The 21,276-nt window shown below is 48.3% G+C and overlaps 1 protein-coding gene across 1 annotated transcript in view; it reads right to left on the reverse strand.

Annotated features, from left to right (window-relative positions):
* Positions 1–14,575, reverse strand: part of RAP2A (RAP2A, member of RAS oncogene family) — a 31,446-nt gene extending 16,871 nt beyond the window's left edge. Inside the window, exon 1 of the mRNA XM_069758012.1 lies at positions 14,043–14,575. Within this exon, the coding sequence (XP_069614113.1) occupies positions 14,043–14,356 (314 nt within the window). The 5' untranslated portion in view covers positions 14,357–14,575. The remainder of the gene's footprint in view (positions 1–14,042) is intronic.
* Between the last annotated feature and the right edge of the window lie 6,701 nt (positions 14,576–21,276).

The following is a 21,276-nucleotide window of genomic DNA, read 5'->3' on the forward strand; positions in this document are numbered from 1 at the left end:
TTTTTCTTCTAGAGTTCGGATTCTGGTGCTCGATCTAGAGGTTCTCCCAGTGGCTCCCAGGGTTATCGGTGTGAGCATCAGGGCGGCCGTCATCGTGTAAGCATATATGTAAAAAAAAATTTGTGGATTTTTCTTTATGTTTACAATCTAATTTTATTTTTTCCTTTTTTTAACAGGCTTCACAGCGTGCTCCTGATTCGGACGGTGAGTAGGTCGGCCTCGATATTGACCTCCTCTTCGAGCTGATCCGAGACAGGGAGCCGCTGTGGAACATGGGTGACTGCCGCCATGCTGATATCATCGTGACCCGTCAACTCTGGGAGCAAGTCTGCAAACAGCTTATAGAGAAGTGGGAGGACCTCGATGTTCGGGTCCAGAATCAAGAACGCAAGTATACACAGTTCGGTTTTGTTGATGCATTCTAAGTATTGTTTCTAACCAATTTGTGTTTCTCCTTTTTTTAACAGGTGAGAGGATTGTGAAACGGTGGCGGTCGATCAGGGATCGCTTTAAGAAGGAGTTCAACAAAGATGCGGGCCCCGAGTGGTTCTGGAGGACGCAGGAGCAGATACAAGTATGCCCAAGCCCTGTCATTCCTCAGGACAACGATGGTGACCCGAAGGTAAATATTACCCACCACATGTAATAACCAATGTTTAACATGTCTAAACCTCTTTTGCTCTTTCAGTCAGGGCCATGCAATATCAGTATGTTTGTTTTTCTATTTTGTTCCACAGCACCGTCGGGAGCACTCGGGAGCCTGCAGCAGAGTTGAACCCATCTGGGGCGATCCCTCAGGAGGCCGCCACTGAGAGACACTTCAACAGTCCCGGCCCCTCTGCACCTTCCCACACATCGGATCCCTCTGTCCCATCTGCGAGCGCTGGAGCATCCTGGCCGGTTTCATTGCATGTATCTGCTGGTGATATAGCGTTTCCTGTACCCCACCCCTCTGCTGCTGCCACCTCTAGTACATCCTGCACCCCTTCCTCCACTGTCCATCACTACAGCCACGACCATCCTCCTGACCCATACCACCAACCTGCCCGTGCCCCATCCCACCAACCTCACCATCACGCACATTGTGCCCTTGCCCCGTCCCACCAGCCACAACACTACCAGCGTTCCCGTGCCCCGTCCCTCCAGCCAGACTACCAGCGTCCCGCCCGTACCCCTTCCCACCATTCTGACCAATATGATCCCAACCCATACCACTTCCCATCTACTTCATCTGTGCCTCCTCTCCCTGCCCACTAACACCAGCCTCTTTTACCTCCTTCCCAACCCTCTTCTCCACCCATCACTGCTTCTGCCTCCCAAAACATCACCTACACCCCTCCATCCTACCAAATTCCTAACCCCAATCCCACTTTCCTGTCCACCCGCACAATTGCCTTCTCCACCCCTTCACCACTACCTATTGATCCTTCCCCACAACCAACATATTCCTCTCCCCACACTCCCACTGTCAAAGTGTCCCTATCTGACAGCTCCTCCAGCACTATCTCCACCCCGACTTATTCCAACCTTTAGTTTTTTTGGTGTTTTTGTTATGTAAAAAAAATGTTTAATACAATTGTGTTTACACCAAATTTGTATTTTCTTTATAAGGTATAGATAACACTTGGGTAAAACAAGGTTTGATTGTTTAGAGGTAAAATACTTTGGGTACAACCCAAACAGGTACACAACTTCGGTAAAAGGTAAAAAACTTGTTACCAAGTTCAAGACAAATTGTTCAAACTCTCTCATCCTGCCAGTCTATTCTTCCTTCGGGTGAAAAAATATTCTGTGAATTGATCCCGAATTTGGGAAACAGTGGCAGAACTTCTATACGTTATGTTGTTATAATCAGCCAAGGTGGTTTCTTCAGAGTGGTCCTTAATGGAAACCTGTTCCTTGGATATCACATAATTGTGAGGACAACACACGCTTTTCTATCTCATCCACAATGTGTCAAGTTAATAGATATCAGTAGAACTCTCCATTTGGCGGTTAAGATCCCAAACGCACACTCCACCATTCTCCATGCACGTGTGAGTCGGTAGTTAAAAATTGTTTTAGTTTGGTTTAATCCATGGCTGGAGTAGGGTTTCAAAAGATGTTCTGACAGCTGGAAGGCTTCATCCCCAACACAAACAAAAGGCATTGGTGCATCAGAAGTTTGAGGCAGTGGTCTTGGGGGGGGGGGGGGAGGAAAGATTGTAATGTTTTTCCATACAAATGCCGCCCCATTGCAGACAGTTTGAAAACTTGTGAATAATTTGAGCGGCCATACGCCCCAATATCCACCGCTACAAATTGGCCATCGCCGATGCGGATTCCAATCAGCACGATGGAAGAGTACTTTTTATACTTAAAATATTCTGATCCAGAACCAGCCGGTTTCACGATACGAATGCTTCCCATCCACCATGCCCAAGCAATTGGGAAACTGATACACTTCCTGGAATTTCTGTGCTACTTCCAACCAAGTCTGCATTGTGGGATGTGGAATAAAATCATCGTGCAAAGAGTCCCACAGTGCACGGCAAGTGTGCTTTACAATTCCAGAGATGGTTGAACTGGAAATGTAGGGACGAAAGGGATTCTCCAGTAGCTAGGAATCTGTGATCAAAAGCAAGGCAGAAATTACTACAAATTCAAAATATCAATCGATGAAAGTGCGCTACAAGAGTACATAAAAAAAGAATGCTTACCGAAGAGTGACCATCAGACGCTCAGCCGGTGTAATCAAGAATCTGCAATATGTATCACTCCTTATTAGATGTTCAATTCGATCCACGAATACATCAAAGTTCTCCGCTTTCATCCGCACATAGCTAAAAAAACGTCTCTGGCTCTCCTCGTAGCTCCATGTATAAAGTAGAAAAGACTTCCAGCGTCATTCTCTGTGCCGTGATGGGGTGGATCCACAAACTGCATCGGCGCAGACGCATGATGCGCTGTCTCTCTCGCTCCTTCTCAAGAACAATTGCTTTCAATCTATTCGCCTCCACAATGAAATCCACGTTGTTCTGCAGAATCTTTGCAATAATGCCGTCCATCTTGCTCTGTATCTACTCCTCTCCAACCTGTCACTGATGGGCTGTAGGAACACTGTATATATATAGTTTTCAGGGGGCCAATCACATTTTTAGCCTGTCAGTGGGCGTTTTTAAAAACGCCGGATCCGGACATCTGATCCGGCTGAAAACCGGATCCGTCCCATCCGGTTTTCACAAATTAAGCAGGATCCGGCGCTGCGGCGCGATGCCGGAATCGGCATGCGGCGAAAAACCTGGTGTGTGAAAGTAACCTTACAGCCAATGGAAACACAAGAGTCATTAACTCAGTAAATTAGAATACTTTACAACACAAGCTTGAAAAATGATTTTAACATCCGAAATGTATGTTCAGTACATGCACTCAATACTTGGTTGGGGCTCCTTTTGCATCAATTACTGCATCAATGCGGCGTGGCATGGAGGCGATCAGCCTGCGAGACTGCTGAGGTGTTATGGAAGCCCAGGTTGCTTTGAGAGCAGCCTTCAGCTCGTCTGCATTGTTCGGTCTGGTGTCTCATCTTCCTCTTGACAAAACCCCTTAGATTCTCTAAGCAGTTAAGGTGAGGTGAGTTTTCTGGCCAATCAAGCACAGGGAGACTTGTTTTTAAACCAGGTATTGGTATTTTGGCAGTGTGAACAGGTGTCAAATCCTGCTGGAGAATTAAATATCCATCTCCAAAAAGCTTGTCGGCAGAGGGAAGCACAAAGTGCAGTAAAATTTCCTGGTTGATAGCTGCACTGACTTTGGTCTTGAAACATAGTGGATCTACACCAGCAGATGACATGGCTCCGCAAACCATCACTGATTGCGGAAACTTCACATTTAGACCTCAAGCAGCTTGGATAGTGTCCCTCTCCACTCTTCCTACAGACTCAAACCTTAACTTCCAAACAAAATGCAAAATTTACTTTCATCTGAAAGCAACACCTTGGACCACAGAAACAGTCCAGTTCTTTTTCTCCTTAGCCCAGGTAAGACGCTTCTGGCGTTGTCTATTGGTCATGAGTGGCTTGACATAAGGAATGCGAGACTTGTTGCTCATGTCCTGGACACGTCTGTGGTGGCTCTTGAAGCAATGACTCCAGCAACAGTCCCACGCCTTGTGAATCCCCCCAAATATTTGAATGGCCTTTTCTTAATCCTTTCAAGCCTGCAGTTCTCAGTTGCTTGTGCACCTTTTTCTACCCCACTTTTTCCTTCCACTCAACTTTCCATTAAAATGCTTGGCTAAAGCACTCTGAACATCCAGCATATTTAGCAATGACCTTTTGTGGCTTACCCTTCTTGTGGAGTATGTAAATGACTGCCCTCTTGACATATGTCAAGTCAGCAGTCTTCCCTATGATTGTGGAGCCTACTGAAACAGACTAAGGGACCTTTTTAAACGCTTAGGAAACCTTTGCAGGTGTTTTTTTTGTTAATTATTCTAATTTACTGATATAATGACTTTTGGGTTTTCATTGGCTGTTAGCCATAATCATCAACATTAACAGAAATAAACACTTGGAAAAGATCACCCTATTTTTAATGACTATATGAGTTTTGCTTTTTGTACTGAACTTAAATTAACTTTCTGATGATATTCTAATTTTGTGAGAAGCATTTGTATATATTACACACATACACAGAGGTTTGCATTCTATAAAATTGATCCTGGGGAGTGTGGATATGGAGCAGGGAATGTATATTGTGAGTCCTCTGGGGATATTGACAGATGCGAGTGCATTCACTCTAGCCTTCTCTGGAATATGTTACCACCATACAAATGATTAGTAGTGATGAGCGAATATACTCGTTACTCGAGATTTCCCGTGCACGCTCCGGTGTCCTCCAAGTATTTTTTAGTGCTCGGAGTTTTAGTTTTTCTTGCCACAGCTGAATGATTTACATCTGTTAGCCAGCTTGATTACATGTGCGGAATCCCCAGGCAATCCCCACATGTACTTATGCTGGCTAACAGATGTAAATCATTCAGCTGCGGCACTGAAAACTAAGTCTTCAAGTACTTACAAATACTCGTAGCACACCCGAGCGTGCTCGGGAAATCTCGAGTAGCGAGTATATTCACTCATCACTAATGATTAGTAATAAATTCATCTGTAGTGCACATTACTGAAAACAAAAGGCTCATAAGACTAATACAAATTGTTTACAGTACATGTTTAACTCCTTGTCCTTCTGCAGTGTAGCAGCAGGCAGGGGTCCTTGGAGGACCAGCACCCTGTTATTAGGATACTCTAATCCTCTAGAAATCATCAATCAGTCCATGCTATCAGCAACAGGACCAGAGCTGCAATGCACAGGACGAGTTCCTTCTAAAACCAACTCCAGTCACACTGACTACAGAACGGTAGTTAATGACAGCCGTAGAATTTAAGGCAGGACTCCTCAACCTGTAGCTCAAGAGCGAGGCTCGCAGTACCATGAATTGTGGCTCACGGCGGTGAATTAGCTGCAGGTCTAGCAAACCGGTATGGGAGTAGCCTGCAGAATGAGTTAACAGGCATTTAGGCACCATATTCCGCAACTCTGAAAAAGACACCTGGGCTTCTTTTCAGCCATTCCATTAACTTGTATTGTCAAGTATAAAGCATCTTCAGAATGGAAAATGACTGGAGAACGGTCAGCTCAAGTTTTTACCCCGCTTGTCAACTTTGGAAACCTGAATTGGCTAAAAGGCGCTTAAGATACTGAACACATGAACAGCAAGTAATTTTTACATAGAAATGCATACATTCATTCATTTGGAGTGTTTTCTGAGCGCTTTTTGGAGATGGCTTTCAAAGTGAGATAACTCTTGAAAACATACGAAGATGTGAACATACCCTAAGTGGATTTATGACCAAATGTTGCATAAAGCTAACTAACTCGACTTTAGGACTCTGGTCCAAATGCTCCAGAGCAGTGACGTAGATGCCGCCTCGCAGGGGCCTATCAGGAGATACATGACAGTGAGAAGCTTTGCATTAGCCTGGTCCAGATACCACGGGTACGGATGTTGACACCGGACTAGGGACCTACAAAGATTTTTGCTCTACTATTGACCGATTTCGTGCTCATCTGCAATTTTTTTCTCAGCTGAAATCTGGATTAAAAAAATAAATAAATCCATACATGTCAATTGTCAGGCACGCAACCACTGTGTACAGAGCTACGCGTTAACGCAAGTCTTTTTCAAGATCGTGAAAAATTTAAGTATGGAATAACTAAAAAATGTTTTAGTTCACCCACATCCTATTGCTGGATTACGCCTCTTTTTTCGTTACTGCTACATTGGACTGCTCCTCCAGATCTGTGCAAGGTGGTGGCTGCTATATGGGAGTCATCAGAAGGCTCGGTAAGCTGACTTTACCTGTTTTTTCACAATACCATTATGTAGCATAGAACACTATAAAAAGGTCCTGTAAATGATTGTTGACTAATAGCTGCAGAGAAAAAAAAGCACTGCATATGCATGTCAGAGGGATCATCCTTATTCTCATTTGCACATGGAAACAAGAAAAGCAATGGATTGAAACTGAAAGGGGGAAGATACAGATTAGATATTAGAAAAATAAACTTTGACAGTGAGGGTGATAAATGAGTGGAACAGGCTGCCACGAGAGATGGCGAGTTTTCCTTCAATGAAGGTCTTCAAACAGAGGCTGGACAGACATCTGAGATGTTTTAGTGAATTATAAATTAAGCAGGGGGGGTTGGACATGATGACCCTGGAGGTCCCGTCCAACTATAACATGACACTCGCCCTACTTGATGAGAGCAAGTACTTAAATGTGTAAATACAGTGCCAGAAGTGAAAATGTATACTCTGCATAATTTGTTTTGTGACTGGTCCATCATGCTTTTGTGTCCAGCAAAAAAATGGCAAACAACCAGAAAACATTAAATGGAGTCAAAAGTATCTATGGATTGTTTTTCCCTCATTTAAGTGAATGAATACGCCAAAGAGCATGTCTGATTACTTAGAACAGAGGTCCCCAACTCTGGTCCTCAAGAGCCACACACAGGTCATGTTTTCAGGATTTCCTTAGTATTGAAGTGATGCAATTTTTGGCTGTCCAGGTGATACAATTTTCACCTGGGAAATTATGAGGAAATCTTGAAAACATGATCTGTGTGGGGCTCTTGAGGACCAGAGTTGGGGAACACTGACTTAGAAGAAACCCCCTTATGGAATGCTCAGTTTGGAGTCTACAGATTGTCTCACAACCTCTGGTATCCGGACAGAGTATCTCCAGAATGGAGACACAACAACAACATTCATATCTTCCACAGAGATGAACGAAGAGAGACCACACATCCATTCACAGACTCCTGTCATCTATTAGTCATTTATGGCCTATACCGTGGATATTGTATACACTTATCATGAGAAAGCCCCTTTAACACAATGTAAATCGCCCACATACATCTTATGTGTAAGGGGGCATACACACTGTTAGGCTGGAGTCACACTAGAAAGGAATATGAACAAGTGATATGCGAGAGAAAATAAATAAATAAAATTAAAAAAAATAAAAAAAAAAATAAAAATCGCATAGCACTCGGACCAATGTTAATCTATGTGCAGCCACCATCATTAGTTTTTTTCTCGGCTGTATCATACGCGCGAGGAAAATTGCAGCATGCTGCGATTTGCACCATATACCGGTCGAGACTCGACAATGAAAGTCTATGGGTGCGAGAAAAACTCGCACACCACGCGGACCATCAGTGTGACGTGCGATAAAGACGCACCGATGTCCTTTAGAAAAGTTGGCGATTCAGTGCAGTGTAATGTAAAGTGACACTGAAAGGTTAGAGTAGATAAATGTCTGCACATAATATAGGTAGGTAGATTTTATATATATTTTCAACACAACTCATTTAAAAAAAAATTCTGTATTTTCGGGACTATGAAAATTGTACATTCACACTGAAGGCATCAAAACTATTAATTAACACATGTGGAATTATATACTTAACAAAAAAGTGTGAAACTGAAATTATGTCTTCTTTTGCTTTGATGACTGCTTTGCACACTCTTGGCATTCTCTTGATGATCTTCAAGAGGTAGTCACCGGAAATGGTCTTCCAACAATCTTGAAGGCGTTCCCAGAGATGCTTAGCACTTGTTGGCCCTTTTGCCTTCACTCTGCGGTCCAGCTCACCCCAAACCATCTCAATTGGGTTCAGGTCCGGTGACAGTGGAGGTTAGGTCATCTGGCGTATCACCCCATCACTCTCCTTCTTGGTCAACTAGCCCTTACACAGCCTGGAGGTGTGTTTGGGGTCATTGTCCTGTTGAAAAATAAATGATGGTCCAACTAAACGCAAACCGGATGGAATAGCATGCCGCTGAAAGATGCTGTGGTAGCCATGCTGGTTCAGTATGCCTTCAATTTTGAATAAATCCCCAACAGTGTCACCAGCAAAGCACCCCTACACCCTCACAACTCCTCCTCCATGTTTCACAGTGGGAACCAGGCATGTAGAGTAAATCCGTTCACCTTTTCTGCACAAAAACACGGTGGTTGGATCCAAAGATCTCAAATTTGGAATCATCAGACCAAAGCACAGATTTCCACTGGTCTAATGTCCATTCCTTGTGTTCTTTAGCTCAAACAAGTATCTTCTGCTTGTTGCCTGTCCTTAGCAGTGGTTTCCCAGCAGCTATTTTACCATGAAGGCCTGCTGCACAAAATCTCCTCTAAACAGTTGTTGTAGAGATGTTTCTACTGCTAGAACTCTGTGTGGCATTGACCTGGTCTCTAATCTGAGCTGCTGTTAACCTGCGCTTTCTGAAGCTTGGGACTCGGATAAACTGATCCTCAGAAGCAGAGGTGACTCTTGGTCTTCCTTTCCTGGGGCGGTCCTCATGTGAGCCAGTATCTTTGTAGAGCTTGATTGTTTTTGCAACTGCACTTGGGGACACTTTCAAAGTTTTCCCAATTTTTCGGACTGACTGACCTTCATTTCTTAAATGATGGTCACTCGCTTTTCTTTACTTAGCTGTTTTCTTGCCACAATCCAAATTCTAACAGTCTACTCGGAGGACTATCAGCTGTGTATCCAGACTTCTGCACAACACAACTGATGGTCCCAACCCCATTTATAAGGCAAGAAATCCCACTTATTAAACCTGACAGGACACCCCTGTGAAGTGAAAACCATTTCATGTGACTACCTCTTGAACCTCATCAATAGAATGCCAAGAGTGTGCAAAGCAGTCATCAAGGCAAAAGGTGGCTACTTTGAAGAACCTAGAATATAAAAAACATATTTTCAGATGTTTCACACTTTTTTGTTAAGCATATAATTCTGCATGTGTTAATTCATAGTTTTGATGCCTTCAGAGTGAATTTACAATTTTCATAGTCATGAATATGCTGTAAAATATTTAAATGAGAAGGTGTGTCCAAACTTTTGGTCTGTACTGTGTGTGTGTGTGTGTGTGTGTGTGTGTGTGTGTGTGTGTGTGTGTGTGTGTGTGTGTGTGTGTGTGTGTGTGTATATATATATATATATATACACACACACACACACATAGTCTGGCAGTGAAATGGCCGCTGCTTTACTGAGCGCTCACACAGGGTTAATGCCAGTGTTAACGGACCGCGGTATAACGCACTCCGTTACCGCAGCTATTAACCCTGTGTGACCAACTTTTGCAGCATCAATAGTAAAATGATCTAATGTTACAAATAATAAAAAAAAAGTTATTCTCAACCTCCGACGTTGCGTGCTGTCCTCCGCAGTGCAAGCGGCAGGTTCCGGTGCCAAGGATGCTATGCGAGAAGGACCTGCCATGACATCATCACAGGTCCTGCGCTCATACCAATTCTGGGACCGGAAGCTGCCGCGTGCACCGCACACAGGCGCCAGGACTTCAAGGGGCCTTCGGGAGGTGAGTATATGTTTATTTTGAGTCTTTTTTAACCACGCATATAGTGCCCACATTGCTATATACTACGTGAGCTGTGTTACATACTGCGTGGGCTGTTATATACTACATCTCTGCTATATACTATGGAGCTGGGCAATATACAACGTGGCTGTGCAATATACTACGTGCTCTGTGTTATATGCTACGTAGCTGTGCAATATACCATGTGGTTCTGTAATATACTACGTTGACTGTGCAATATACTACGTGGCTGTGCAATATACTACGTGGCTATGTTATATACTACGTCGCTAACCAATATACTATGTAGCTGTGCAATACACTACGCGACTGTTATATACTATGTCGCTGTGCAATATACTACGTGGCTGACCAATATACTACATACCTGTGCAATACACTTCGTGGCTGTTATATACTACGTGGCTGTGCTATATACTACGTAGCTCTATGATATACTACGTAGCTATGTTAGATACTACATCGGTTGTGTTATATACTACGCCACTGTGCAATATAGTACGTAGCCCGTGCTGTATACTACCTACATATTCTAGAATACCCGATACATTAGAATCGGGCCACCATTGTGTGTGTATATATATATATATATATATATATATATATATATATATATATATATATATTTATTTATTTATTTTTTTTCAGTGAGACACAAATACACTGCTCAAAAATATATAAAGGGAATACTACAATCCCACATCGCAGATATCACTTAAGGAAATATTCAAGTTGTAAATCTTTATTCATTACCTAGTGGAATGTGTTGAGAACAATAAAAAATCATCAACGTAAATCGCAACTAATATCCCACGAATGTCTGGAGTTGGAGTGATGCTCAAAATCAAAGTGGAAAATGAAGTTACAGGTTGATCCAACTTCACTGGAAATGCCTCAAGACAAGGAAATGATGCTCAGTAGTGTGTGTGGCCTCCATGTACCTATATGAGCACCATACAACACCTGGGCATGCGCTTGATGATGTGGTGGATGGTCTCCTGAGTGATCTCCTTCCAGACCTGGACTAAAGAATCCACCAACTCCTGGACAGTCTGTGGTGCAACGTGACTTTGGTGGATGGTGCGAGACATGCTGTCCCATATGTGTTCAACCAGATTCAGGTCTGGGGAACGGTCGGGCCAGTACATGGCTTCAATGCCTTTATCTTGCAGGAACTGCTGACACACTCCAGCCACATGAGGTCTGGCATTGTCCTGCATTAGGAGGAACCCAGGGCCAACCGCACCAGCATATGGTCTCACAAGGGGTCTGAGGATCTCATTTCGTTACCTAATAACAGTCAGGTTACCTCTGGCAAGCACATGGAGGGCTGTGCGGCCCTCCAAAGAAATGCCACCCCACACCACTACTGACCCACTGCCAAACCGGTCATGCTGAAAGATGTTGCAGGCAGCAGATCGCTCTCCACGGCATCTCCAAACTCTGTCAGCGATGCTCAGTGTGAACCTGCTTTCATCTGTGAAGAGCACAGGGTGCCAGTGGCGAATTTGCCAATCCTGGTGTTATGTGGCAAATGCCAAGCGTCCTGCACAGTGCTGGGCTGTGAGCACAACCTCCATGTTTGGACGTCTGGAACTCAGACCATCCTCATGGAGTCAGTTTCTAACCGTTTGTGCAGACACATGCACATTTGTGGCCTGCTGGAGATCATTTTGCAGGGCTCTGGCAGTGCTTCTCCTGTTCCTCCTTGCCCAAAGGCTGAGGTTGCGGTCCTGCTGCTGGGTTGCTGCCCTCCTACGGCCCCCTCCACATCTCCTGGTGTAATGGCCTGTCTCCTGGTAGCACCTCCAGCCTCTGGACACTATGCTGACAGACACAGCAAACCTTCTTGCCACAGCTCGCATTGATGTGACATCCTGGATGAGCTGAACTACCTGAGCCACTTGTGTGGGTTGTAGAGCCTGTCTCATGCTACCACGAGTGTGAAAGCACAACCAACATTCAAAAGTGACCAAAACATCAGCCAAAAAGCATTGGTACTGAGATGTGGTCTGTGGTCCCCACCTGCAGAACCACTCCTTTATTGTGCCTTGATAATTGCCAATAATTTCCAACTGTTGTCTATTCCATTTGCACAACAGCATGTGAAATTGATTGTAAAACAGTGTTGCTTCCTAAGTGGACAGTTTGATTTCTCGGAAATTTGATTTACTTGGAGTTATATTTTGTTGTTTAAGTGTTCCCTTTATTTTTTGTGCAGTGTATATAATTTGCATTCTGCAGTGAGAAATAAGTATTTGATCCCCTACCAACCATTATCGAGTTCTGGCTCCTACAGACCAGTTAGATGCTCCTAATCAACTCGTTACCTGATTGAAAGACAGCTGTCTTACATAGTCACCTTTATAAAAGACTCCTGTCCACAGACTCAGTCAGACTCTAACCTGTACAACATGAGCAAGACCAAAGAGCTTTATAAGGAGGTCAGGGACAAGATCACAGATCTGCACAAAGCTGGAATGAGCTACAAAACCATAAGTCAGACACTGGGTGAGAAGGAGATAATTGAAATGAAAAAAAATCTCACCTCGGGTATTCTTGATCATGAGGAAGCCTAAAACTACACTGGGGGAACTTGTTAATGGTCTCAAGGTATCTGGGACCAGAGCCACCAAGAAATCCATTGGTAAGAAATTACTTTGTAAACGTTTAAAGTCCTGCAGTGCCCGCAAAGTCCCACTGCTCAAGAAGGCACATGTGCAGGCCCGTCTGAAGTTTGCCAATGAACATCTGGCTAATTCTGTGAGTGAATTGGAGAAGGTGCTGTGGTCAGATGAGACAAAAATTGAGCTCTGTGGAATTAACTCAACGTGTTTGCCTATGACCCAAAGAACACCATCCCCACTGTCAAGAATGGAGGTGGAAAAAACTATTTTTTAGGGTGTTTCTCTGCTAAGGGCACAGGACTACTTCACCGCATCAATTGGAGAATGGATGGAGCCATGTACCGTAAAATCCTGAGTGACAACCTCCTTCTCTCCGCCAGGACATTAAAAATGGATCGTGGCTGGGTCTTCCAGCAAGACAATGACCAAAACATACAGCCAAAGCAACAAAGGAGAGGCTCAAAAAGAAGCACGTTAAGGTCATGGAGTGGCCTAGCCAGTCTCCAGACCTTAATCCCATAGAAAACTTATGGAGGGAGTTGAAGCTCTGAGTTGCCTAGCGACAGACTCAAAATCTTAACGACTGAGCGAAGAGGAGTGGACCAAAACTCCTGACATGTGCGCAAAACCTCATCAACAACTACAAAAAACGTCAGACTGCTGTGCTTGCCAACAAGAGTTTTGCCACCAAGTATTAAGTCTTGCTTGCCAGAGGAATCAAATACTTATTTCTCACTGCAAATGGGCAAAGAAATATATATATATATTTTTTTTTTACAAGGTGATTTTCTGGAATTTATTTTTGATATTCTTTCTATGTTAAAATTAACCTACCCTTAAAATGATAGACTGTTCAGGTCTTTGTCAGTGGGCAAACTTACAAAGTCAGCAAGAGATCAAACACCTCCATGAGCCAGAATGGACACCAGCTCTGTGGCTCTGTACCAGTGACTCCTGCTCTGGCGGGCGTGCACCATTCTTGTATTACAGAGGGCGCTCCCCCTTTACATTTTTGGGAACCAAAACAAATGTTGCCCATCATTGTCATTTGCTTGGAGTAGAACACTGGACAGTATACTTACCTTCTGAAGACCTCTGTGTCCCCCAATAACATCAGACATTAGTTATGTGACCAGTGTGGCTACCTGGTATGAGGACACGGCAAGGTGATGGGGCGCCCAAACAGGTGGCAGAGGATCAATGTTAGGTCTCTGAAGTATCACGCAGAGTCTGCCTCAATCTTGGTAAATATCTTGACCTTCCCTTTAAGCATTAGTTACAGAAACCCCTTTAAATGTTGATATTGCAAATAGCAACACCGTGTAGGCGATGAGCTGCGCATCATTACAGGAGGGAGACAAAGGCCGATCCCTGTGCAGGCCCAGACCATACAATGGCTAGAGGGACTGCAGAGCCCCCCGTGCTCCCGGCGAGCACCACGCCCTGTCCCCTGCGCCCACCTTTTCACGCGGATGATCTGGTCCCTCATGGGCTTGATGTCCTGGAAGCTCTGCTGGTTCACCAGGCTGTACACCAGGATGAAGCCCTGCCCGTTCTTGATGTACAGGTCCCGCATAGACGCGAACTGCTCGGTGCCGGCCGTGTCCAGGATCTCCAGCACGGAGGGGGACGAGTCCACCTCGATCTCCTTACGGTAGAAGTCCTCTATGGTCGGGTCATACTTCTCGATGAACGTCCCGGTCACGAACTGCACGGTCAGAGCCGACTTGCCGACCCCGCCGCTCCCCAGGACCACCACCTTATACTCGCGCATCGCCCCCCTCCGCTCCCCGGCGGCATGCACCGCTCCTCACACCTCGCCGCTTCTCCGCCTCCTCCTCCGTCGTCGCCGCCGCCCCTCTGCAGCGGCTTCCCGAGGCATGGGAAGGAGGCCGGGCTGCTTGGCCCGGTACCCGGAGAGCTGCCCCCACCGCCTCCTGCGCCCACTGAGCGGTGCTTATCCGCTGGCCGCCCCCGGCGTATCGCGCCGGCCTCAACACCCCTCCTCTCTAGGCTCCCAAGCCTCGCCCCCGGCGCGTCACCTCACACTGGACATAACAATTGGCTCCTACGTCTATTTCCATAGCAACTGTCTATCCTCCAGAACACGGGGAGGAGCCATCTCACAGCACCAATCACCGCCTCCTCCTCACGGGCTGATGAGACGGGAATAAGCGGCATCCGCAGCCAGAGCCAATCACTGCGTGTTATCACCATCCAATCACATCTAGCCATGCCCACTGACGTCACAGCGCCGCACAGAGCCGGGTAGATGCTGTTGCTGAGGGGTCAAGAAATCAAGTTGTGTGCAACAGTCATGGTGATAATCAGCGCAGACAGGGGCCAAGTACAGTGTGAGGAGAACCAAGGTAGAGCAGCTCTGCACTGTGCTCCTATACAACACACAGTGTCTGCAGGGGCCAGGTACAGTATGAGGAGAACCAGGGAAGAGCAGCTCTGCACTGTGCTCCTATACAACACACAGTGTCTGCAGGGGCCAGGTACAGTGTGAGGAGAACCAGGGAAGAGCTCTGCACTGTGCTCCTATACAACACACAGTGTCTGCAGGGGCCAGGTACAGTGTGAGGAGACCCAGGGAAGAGCTCTGCACTGTGCTCCTATACAACACACAGTGTCTGCAGGGGCCAGGTACAGTGTGAGGAGACCCAGGGAAGAGCTCTGCACTGTGCTCCTATACAACACACAGTGTCTGCAGGGGCCAGGTACAGTGTGAGGAGACCCAGGGAAGAGCTCTGCACTGTGCTCCTATACAACACACAGTGTCTGCATGGGCCAAGTACAGTGTGAGGAGACCCAGGGAAGAGCTCTGCACTGTGCTCCTATACAACACACAGTGTCTGCAGGGGCCAGGTACAGTGTGAGGAGACCCAGGGAAGAGCTCTGCACTGTGCTCCTATACAACACACAGTGTCTGCAGGGGCCAGGTACAGCGTGAGGAGAACCAAGGAAGAGCTCTGCACTGTGCTCCTATACAACACACAGTGTCTGCATGGGCCAAGTACAGTGTGAGGAGACCCAGGGAAGAGCTCTGCACTGTGCTCCTATACAACACACAGTGTCTGCAGGGGCCAGGTACAGTGTGAGGAGACCCAGGGAAGAGCTCTGCACTGTGCTCCTATACAACACACAGTGTCTGCAGGGGCCAGGTACAGTGTGAGGAGACCCAGGGAAGAGCTCTGCACTGTGCTCCTATACAACACACAGTGTCTGCAGGGGCCAGGTACAGTGTGAGGAGACCCAGGGAAGAGCTCTGCACTGTGCTCCTATACAACACACAGTGTCTGCAGGGGCCAGGTACAGTGTGAGGAGACCCAGGGAAGAGCTCTGCACTGTGCTCCTATACAACACACAGTGTCTGCAGGGGCCAGGTACAGTGTGAGGAGAACCAGGGAAGAGCTCTGCACTGTGCTCCTATACAACACACAGTGTCTGCAGGGGCCAGGTACAGTGTGAGGAGACCCAGGGAAGAGCTCTGCACTGTGCGCCTATACAACACACAGTGTCTGCAGGGGCCAGGTACAGTGTGAGGAGACCCAGGGAAGAGCTCTGCACTGTGCTCCTATACAACACACAGTGTCTGCAGGGGCCAGGTACAGTGTGAGGAGAACCAGGGAAGAGCTCTGCACTGTGCTCCTATACAACACACAGTGTCTGCAGGGGCCAGGTACAGTGTGAGGAGACCCAGGGAAGAGCTCTGCACTGTGCTCCTATACAACACACAGTGTCTGCAGGGGCCAGGTACAGTGTGAGGAGAACCAGGGAAGAGCTCTGCACTGTGCTCCTATACAACACACAGTGTCTGCAGGGGCCAGGTACAGTGTGAGGAGACCCAGGGAAGAGCTCTGCACTGTGCTCCTATACAACACACAGTGTCTGCAGGGGCCAGGTACAGTGTGAGGAGACCCAGGGAAGAGCTCTGCACTGTGCTCCTATACAACACACAGTGTCTGCATGGGCCAAGTACAGTGTGAGGAGACCCAGGGAAGAGCTCTGCACTGTGCTCCTATACAACACACAGTGTCTGCAGGGGCCAGGTACAGTGTGAGGAGACCCAGGGAAGAGCTCTGCACTGTGCTCCTATACAACACACAGTGTCTGCAGGGGCCAGGTACAGCGTGAGGAGAACCAAGGAAGAGCTCTGCACTGTGCTCCTATACAACACACAGTGTCTGCATGGGCCAAGTACAGTGTGAGGAGACCCAGGGAAGAGCTCTGCACTGTGCTCCTATACAACACACAGTGTCTGCAGGGGCCAGGTACAGTGTGAGGAGACCCAGGGAAGAGCTCTGCACTGTGCTCCTATACAACACACAGTGTCTGCAGGGGCCAGGTACAGTGTGAGGAGACCCAGGGAAGAGCTCTGCACTGTGCTCCTATACAACACACAGTGTCTGCAGGGGCCAGGTACAGTGTGAGGAGACCCAGGGAAGAGCTCTGCACTGTGCTCCTATACAACACACAGTGTCTGCAGGGGCCAGGTACAGTGTGAGGAGAACCAGGGAAGAGCTCTGCACTGTGCTCCTATACAACACACAGTGTCTGCAGGGGCCAGGTACAGTGTGAGGAGACCCAGGGAAGAGCTCTGCACTGTGCTCCTATACAACACACAGTGTCTGCAGGGGCCAGGTACAGTGTGAGGAGAACCAGGGAAGAGCTCTGCACTGTGCTCCTATACAACACACAGTGTCTGCAGGGGCCAGGTACAGTGTGAGGAGACCCAGGGAAGAGCTCTGCACTGTGCGCCTACACAACACACAGTGTCTGCAGGGGCCAGGTACAGTGTGAGGAGACCCAGGGAAGAGCTCTGCACTGTGCGCCTACACAACACACAGTGTCTGCAGGGGCCAGGTACAGTGTGAGGAGACCCAGGGAAGAGCTCTGCACTGTGCTCCTATACAACACACAGTGTCTGCAGGGGCCAGGTACAGTGTGAGGAGACCCAGGGAAGAGCTCTGCACTGTGCTCCTATACAACACACAGTGTCTGCAGGGGCCAGGTACAGTGTGAGGAGACCCAGGGAAGAGCTCTGCACTGTGCTCCTATACAACACACAGTGTCTGCAGGGGCCAGGTACAGTGTGAGGAGACCCAGGGAAGAGCTCTGCACTGTGCTCCTATACAACACACAGTGTCTGCAGGGGCCAGGTACAGTGTGAGGAGACCCAGGGAAGAGCTCTGCACTGTGCGCCTATACAACACACAGTGTCTGCAGGGGCCAGGTACAGTGTGAGGAGACCCAGGGAAGAGCTCTGCACTGTGCTCCTATACAACACACAGTGTCTGCAGGGGCCAGGTACAGTGTGAGGAGACCCAGGGAAGAGCTCTGCACTGTGCTCCTATACAACACACAGTGTCTGCAGGGGCCAAGTACAGTGTGAGGAGAACCAGGGAAGAGCTCTGCACTGTGCTCCTATACAACACACAGTGTCTGCAGGGGCCAAGTACAGTGTGAGGAGACCCAGGGAAGAGCTCTGCACTGTGCTCCTATACAACACACAGTGTCTGCAGGGGCCAAGTACAGTGTGAGGAGAACCAGGGAAGAGCTCTGCACTGTGCTCCTATACAACACACAGTGTCTGCAGGGGCCAGGTACAGTGTGAGGAGACCCAGGGAAGAGCTCTGCACTGTGCTCCTATACAACACACAGTGTCTGCAGGGGCCAGGTACAGTGTGAGGAGACCCAGGGAAGAGCTCTGCACTGTGCTCCTATACAACACACAGTGTCTGCAGGGGCCAGGTACAGTGTGAGGAGACCCAGGGAAGAGCTCTGCACTGTGCTCCTATACAACACACAGTGTCTGCAGGGGCCAGGTACAGTGTGAGGAGACCCAGGGAAGAGCTCTGCACTGTGCTCCTATACAACACACAGTGTCTGCAGGGGCCAGGTACAGTGTGAGGAGAACCAGGGAAGAGCTCTGCACTGTGCTCCTATACAACACACAGTGTCTGCAGGGGCCAGGTACAGTGTGAGGAGACCCAGGGAAGAGCTCTGCACTGTGCGCCTATACAACACACAGTGTCTGCAGGGGCCAGGTACAGTGTGAGGAGACCCAGGGAAGAGCTCTGCACTGTGCGCCTATACAACACACAGTGTCTGCAGGGGCCAGGTACAGTGTGAGGAGACCCAGGGAAGAGCTCTGCACTGTGCTCCTATACAACACACAGTGTCTGCAGGGGCCAGGTACAGTGTGAGGAGACCCAGGGAAGAGCTCTGCACTGTGCTCCTATACAACACACAGTGTCTGCAGGGGCCAGGTACAGTGTGAGGAGACCCAGGGAAGAGCTCTGCACTGTGCTCCTATACAACACACAGTGTCTGCAGGGGCCAGGTACAGTGTGAGGAGACCCAGGGAAGAGCTCTGCACTGTGCGCCTATACAACACACAGTGTCTGCAGGGGCCAGGTACAGTGTGAGGAGACCCAGGGAAGAGCTCTGCACTGTGCTCCTATACAACACACAGTGTCTGCAGGGGCCAGGTACAGTGTGAGGAGACCCAGGGAAGAGCTCTGCACTGTGCTCCTATACAACACACAGTGTCTGCAGGGGCCAAGTACAGTGTGAGGAGAACCAGGGAAGAGCTCTGCACTGTGCTCCTATACAACACACAGTGTCTGCAGGGGCCAAGTACAGTGTGAGGAGACCCAGGGAAGAGCTCTGCACTGTGCTCCTATACAACACACAGTGTCTACAGGGGCCAGGTACAGTGTGAGGAGACCCAGGGAAGAGCTCTGCACTGTGCGCCTATACAACACACAGTGTCTGCAGGGGCCAGGTACAGTGTGAGGAGACCCAGGGAAGAGCTCTGCACTGTGCTCCTATACAACACACAGTGTCTGCAGGGGCCAAGTACAGTGTGAGGAGAACCAGGGAAGAGCTCTGCACTGTGCTCCTATACAACACACAGTGTCTGCAGGGGCCAGGTACAGTGTGAGGAGACCCAGGGAAGAGCTCTGCACTGTGCTCCTATACAACACACAGTGTCTGCAGGGGCCAAGTACAGTGTGAGGAGAACCAAGGTAGAGCTCTGCACTGTGCTCCTATACAACACACAGTGTCTGCAGGGGCCAGGTACAGTGTGAGGAGAACCAGGGAAGAGCTCTGTACTGTGCTCCTATACAACACACAGTGTCTGCAGGGGCCAAGTACAGTGTGAGGAGAACCAAGGTAGAGCTCTGCACTGTGCTCCTATACAACACACAGTGTCTGCAGGGGCCAGGTACAGTGTGAGGAGAACCAGGGAAGAGCTCTGCACTGTGCTCCTATACAACACACAGTGTCTGCAGGGGCCAAGTACAGTGTGAGGAGAACCAAGGTAGAGCTCTGCACTGTGCTCCTATACAACACACAGTGTCTGCAGGGGCCAGGTACAGTGTGAGGAGAACCAGGGAAGAGCTCTGCACTGTGCTCCTATACAACACACAGTGTCTGCAGGGGCCAGGTACAGTGTGAGGAGAACCAGGGAAGAGCTCTGCACTGTGCTCCTATACAACACACAGTGTCTGCAGGGGCCAGGTACAGTGTGAGGAGACCCAGGGAAGAGCTCTGCACTGTGCTCCTATACAACACACAGTGTCTGCAGGGGCCAGGTACAGTGTGAGGAGAACCAGGGAAGAGCTCTGCACTGTGCTCCTATACAACACACAGTGTCTGCAGGGGCCAGGTACAGTGTGAGGAGACCCAGGGAAGAGCTCTGCACTGTGCTCCTATACAACACACAGTGTCTGCAGGGGCCAGGTACAGTGTGAGGAGAACCAAGGAAGAGCTCTGCACTGTGCTCCTATACAACACACAGTGTCTGCATGGGCCAGGTACAGTGTGAGGAGACCCAGGGAAGAGCTCTGCACTGTGATCCTATACAACACAGTGTCTGCAGGGGCCAGGTACAGTGTGAGGAGAACCAGGGAAGAGCTCTGCACTGTGCTCCTATACAACACACAGTGTCTGCACGGGCCAGGTACAGTGTGAGGAGAACCAGGGAAGAGCTCTGCACTGTGCTCCTATACAACACACAGTGTCTGCAGGGGCCAAGTACAGTGTGAGGAGAACCAAGGTAGAGCTCTGCACTGTGCTCCTATACAACACACAGTGTCTGCAGGGGCCAGGTACAGTGTGAGGAGACCCAGGGAAGAGCTCTGCACTGTGCGCCTATACAACACACAGTGTCTGCAGGGGCCAGGTACAGTGTGAGGAGACCCAGGGAAGAGCTCTGCACTGTGCTCCTATACAACACACAGTGTCTGCAGGGGCCAGGTACAGTGTGAGGAGACCCAGGGAAGAGCTCTGCACTGTGCTCCTATACAACACACAGTGTCTGCAGGGGCCAAGTACAGTGTGAGGAGAACCAGGGAAGAGCTCTGCACTGTGCTCCTATACAACACACAGTGTCTGCAGGGGCCAAGTACAGTGTGAGGAGACCCAGGGAAGAGCTCTGCACTGTGCTCCTATACAACACACAGTGTCTACAGGGGCCAGGTACAGTGTGAGGAGACCCAGGGAAGAGCTCTGCACTGTGCGCCTATACAACACACAGTGTCTGCAGGGGCCAGGTACAGTGTGAGGAGACCCAGGGAAGAGCTCTGCACTGTGCTCCTATACAACACACAGTGTCTGCAGGGGCCAAGTACAGTGTGAGGAGAACCAGGGAAGAGCTCTGCACTGTGCTCCTATACAACA

This window comes from Ranitomeya imitator, chromosome 3 (genome assembly GCF_032444005.1).
Source record: "Ranitomeya imitator isolate aRanImi1 chromosome 3, aRanImi1.pri, whole genome shotgun sequence".
Classification (NCBI taxonomy): domain Eukaryota; kingdom Metazoa; phylum Chordata; class Amphibia; order Anura; family Dendrobatidae; genus Ranitomeya; species Ranitomeya imitator.